The sequence below is a fragment of the Carlito syrichta genome, unplaced genomic scaffold (assembly GCF_000164805.1).
Source record: "Carlito syrichta isolate Samal-C Ts95f unplaced genomic scaffold, Tarsius_syrichta-2.0.1 Scaffold307203, whole genome shotgun sequence".
Classification (NCBI taxonomy): Eukaryota; Metazoa; Chordata; class Mammalia; order Primates; family Tarsiidae; genus Carlito; species Carlito syrichta.
Genome location: NW_007251299.1, coordinates 850275 through 854484, shown reverse-complemented (window position 1 = coordinate 854484; position 4210 = coordinate 850275). Strand labels below are relative to the sequence as shown.

The following is a 4210-nucleotide window of genomic DNA, read 5'->3' as shown; positions in this document are numbered from 1 at the left end:
TTTTTTTTTTTTTTTTTTGGAGTGGGAGTCTCCCTCTGCCCCCCAGCCGGGAGTGCGGTGGCCGCCCCCGGCCGCCGCAGCCTCGACCTGCTGGGCTCCAGCGATCCTTCCGCCTCCGCCTTCCGAGTCGCCAGAATTACAGGCGCGTGCTACCACGCCCGGCTGATTTTTTGATTTGTGGTCGAGATGAGGTCTTGCTGTTTTAAATTTATTGTAGAGATGAAGTCTCACCAAGTTGCCCAGGCTAGTCTTGAACCCGGGGACTCAGACAATCCTCTCACCTCAGCCTCCCAAAGTGCAGGGATTATAGTCGTGACCCCCTCCCCCCCCGCCTAGCTTTTCTGTCTTAATAAACCCCTGCTTTAAAAAAAAGACTTTTGAGGAACTGCCCATCATCCCATTTTACCTTCCCACCAGCAGTGCGTGAAGATTCCAGTTTCTCCCCATCGCCCATCACCCAGGTGTAGTAGACATGGTACCCAATACATGGGTTTCAGCCCTGACTCCCTCTTCCTCCCTTTCCACTTTAGGAGTTGTCCCCATGGCTGTTCCCACCCTTGTTCCCGTGTGCCTATAATGTTTAGCTCCTGCATATTAGGGAGAACATACGGTACTCAGTTTTTGGTTTCTATGCTGATTTGCTCAGGACGATGGTCTCTAGCTGCTTCCATGTTGCGGCAAAGGACATGATTTTGTTCTCTTTTATGGATGAATCACTTTTGAGTAAAGATTTAAATCATTCCTCCACATGATTAAGTTAGGGACTCTTAGGATTATAAGGAACGTTTGGAGACCAGCCATCCTGGCTCTGCTACTTCCTAAATGAATTTGACACTCCTGGGAGAAGCTCAGTCTAATAGCTAGGCCTTGATAGGGAGATCCGGGGTGCTATTAGCATATCATTTCCTGGTGAGAACCCAAAATGTACTGCCTTGTACTGAATTAAGTGTTGGTAGGGATTAAACTAGCATGGAAATGCTGATTTCAAGAGAGAGCTTCCAGGTACCTTATTCCCCCGAATAAAGGTTCCGGGAAAAGTCTGGCTACTCTTAGCATTAAAGTTAGGAGCCAGTTGATGAGGAAGAAACTTCTTAGCCAGCTTCCTGCCTGGCCTGTTGATGCCTCTGCCCGCTTCTCCTTCATACCCTCTTATTTCCCAGTCAGTGGAAGAAAGTTGCCAGCAACCTACCAAGCCTACCAAGCCTCGTCCTGTTTGAGGTAGAGAAGCCAGGCAATGTATTTTGTGATAAAAGATCCACATTCAGCTGGGCTCAGTGGCCCAGCCTGTAATCCCACGCCTTGGGAGGCTGAGATGAGTGGATTGCCTGAGTCCATGGGTTCGAGACCCACCTGGGCAACTTGGTGAGACCTCATCTCTACAATAAATCAAAAAATTAGCCGGGTGTGGTAGCACGCGCCAGTACTTCCAGCTAGTTGGAAGGCTGAGGCAGAAGGATCACTGGAGCCCAGCAGGTCGAGGCTGTGGTTGCTGGGAGTGGCCACTGCACTCCAGTCTGGGCGACAGAGTGAGACTCCAACTCAAAAATAAAAAAGATCTACATTCTTGCTGCTTTCTATAATAAAAGTATAGGGTATAGTAATGTATGTTAATTCTGTGCTTACACTGTTATGGTAACATTTTCCCGTTTGTAATTTTTTTTCTAGTTGCGGTTGCCAATTCCTATGCCTGTAAGGGGCTGGACAGGATCGAGGAGAGACTGCCTATCCTGAATCAGCCATCAACTCAGGTGAGCCAGGAACAAGTGCTGAGGCTTGTGGCATGCACGCCTGTGTTTATGTTCTGTTAGCGCAGGGTGAGCGTGCCACAAATGGGCAGATAATTATTTGTTCCTGCAGTCTGAATCTGGATGTATGTTTGAAAGAGTATTGGCTACTCCCTTACTTGCCTGCAGTATTTTCAGGTTGTGTTTGAGAAACTGAGAAGAACAGCCACCTTTGGACTAGAAAACTTTTAGTCTGATCTCCAGTTGTGTCTTTGCCCCGGCAGATGAAATTGCTCTCTCAAATAACTAATTTGCCTGTGGTGTTGGGTCAATGCAGAGGTGATTTATGGAATTTTCTCTCACCTGGCTTGGGGCAATGCTGACAGGGACGACCATCCATATGGGACAGCTAGTCAGTGTTGACAGAATGATAAACTCATCCACCCTGGTGATTGGTAGAGATAATGTCCTCAAATTTTCTTTCGAATTAATAATACAAAAGGGCACAGAATGGTTCTCGTGAAGGAAAAATGTGACCTTGTGTCTTTCATAATCCAAATATAGTCATGTTGCTTAATGATAGAAATACATTCTGAAAGCCAGGCTCGGTGGCTCAACCTGTAATCCCGCGCCTTTGGGAGGCTGAGGTGAGTAGATTGCCTGAGCCCGCGGGTTCGAGACCCGCCTGGGCAGCGAGACCTCATCTCTACAATAAATCAAAAAATCAGCCGGATGTGGTAGTGCAGGCCTGTAATTCTGGCTACTCGGAAGGCTGAGGTGGAAGGATCGCCGGAGCCCAGCAGGTGAGGCTGCGGTGGCCGGGAGCGGCCACTGCACTCTAGTCTGGGCGACAGAGTGAGACTCCGACTCAAAAAAAAAGAAAGAAAGAAATACATTCTGAGAAATGCATTGTGAGTCCGTTTTGTTGTTGTGTGTGAACATCTCAGGATACTTACACAAACCTAGATGGTGCAGTCTACTACACACCTAGGTTGTATGGTATAACCTATGGCTCTCAGGCTATAAGCATGTACAGCATGTTACTGTACTGAATACTCTAGGCAGTTGTAACGTGATGGTAAGTATTTGTGTATCTGAAGGTAGAAAAGGCATAGTAAAATTATGGTGCATACCAGGTGCGGTGGCTCACGTCTGTAATCTCAGTACTTTGGGAGGCAGAGGCAAGAGGATTGCCTGAGCCCAGGGTTTCGAGACCAGCCTGGTCAACTTGGTGAGACCTTGTCTCTACAATACATAAAACAATTAGCCGAACATGGTAGCATGCGCCTGTGTTTCCAGCTCTTTGGAGGGCTGAGGCAGAAAGATCATCTGAGGCCAGCAGGTCAAGGCTGCGGTGGCCATAATCGTGCCACTGCACTCCAGTCTGGGCGACGGAGTGAGACTCTGACTCAAAAAAAAAAATTTATATATATATGTGTGTGTATTTATATGACGTAAAGCAGTCATTTCAACCCTTTTGGCATCAGGGATTGGTTTTATGGAAGACAATTTTTCAACAGACGGGGGTGGATCATCAGGCATTAGATTTTCTTAAGGAGCACATGATCTAGATCCCTCACATGTGCAGTTCACAGTAGGGTTCGCACCCTTAGGAGGATCTAATGCCGCCACTGATCTGACAGGAGGCAGAGCTCTGTGCACCTGCTGCTTAACCTTCTTCTGTACCGCCCAGTTCCTAACTGGCTGCAGACTGCTACCAACCCAGGGGTTAGGGACCCCTGGTATAAAAGATAAAAAATGGTACGCCTGTACAGGGCACCTCCATTATAATCTTATGGGACCACTGTCAAATAGTCAGTCCATCGTTGACCAAAATGTCCCTAGGTGGCACGTGACTATAGATAGGTTTAGTGTACAGCCTGTAGAATGCTGGTGAACATCTCTTTGAATTTTTCACTTATGTTGCTTGAGACAATGCTAATGGTGAGCGTGAGAATTAATTTTTATTTTGGGTATTTTCTTTAAATTTTGGTGACTTGTATATAATATTAAAAGGCAAGTTACCTTATTTATAATTAGCAGATATGGTTGGGTTATTGAAAGCCAAAAGTTGTAGTAAATAATACTTTGGAGAAGATCTTCTCTTGAGGTATTAACAAATCATTTTTTTTTTTTTTTGAGAAAACAAGGTTTACTGAGAGGACAGAAAATCTTCCACAGTGGGAGGGAACCCAAAGGGGTTATCCAGCAAACAATTTAGAGAAGACTTTCTTGCCAGCATTCCCTGTGGCTATATGCCACCTTCACCCACTGTTCCCCCTGCAATGTGTCCTCTCCTTAACTTAGACAAATTACATGCTAATAGTGGGCCAAGTTTGGCTTGATCTTAGTTTCCTCGCTGGATTGATGTGACTTTGGAATGAGTTATATAAAAGCTGTATAATTTCATCAATAGGTAGTAAGTTAGCCAGGCTCGGTGGCTCAGCCTGTAATCCCGCGCCTTTGGGAGCCTGAGGTGAGTGGAT

The 4210-nt window shown here is 46.2% G+C and overlaps 1 protein-coding gene across 2 annotated transcripts in view; it reads left to right on the top strand.

Moving 5' to 3' along the window:
- Positions 1-4210, top strand: part of PLIN2 (perilipin 2) — a 32413-nt gene that overhangs the window by 4413 nt on the left and 23790 nt on the right. For both annotated transcript variants that reach the window (XM_008064117.1, XM_021715581.1), the window contains one exon: positions 1666-1748. In XM_008064117.1, coding sequence (XP_008062308.1) covers positions 1666-1748 — 83 coding nt within the window. The remainder of the gene's footprint in view (positions 1-1665; positions 1749-4210) is intronic.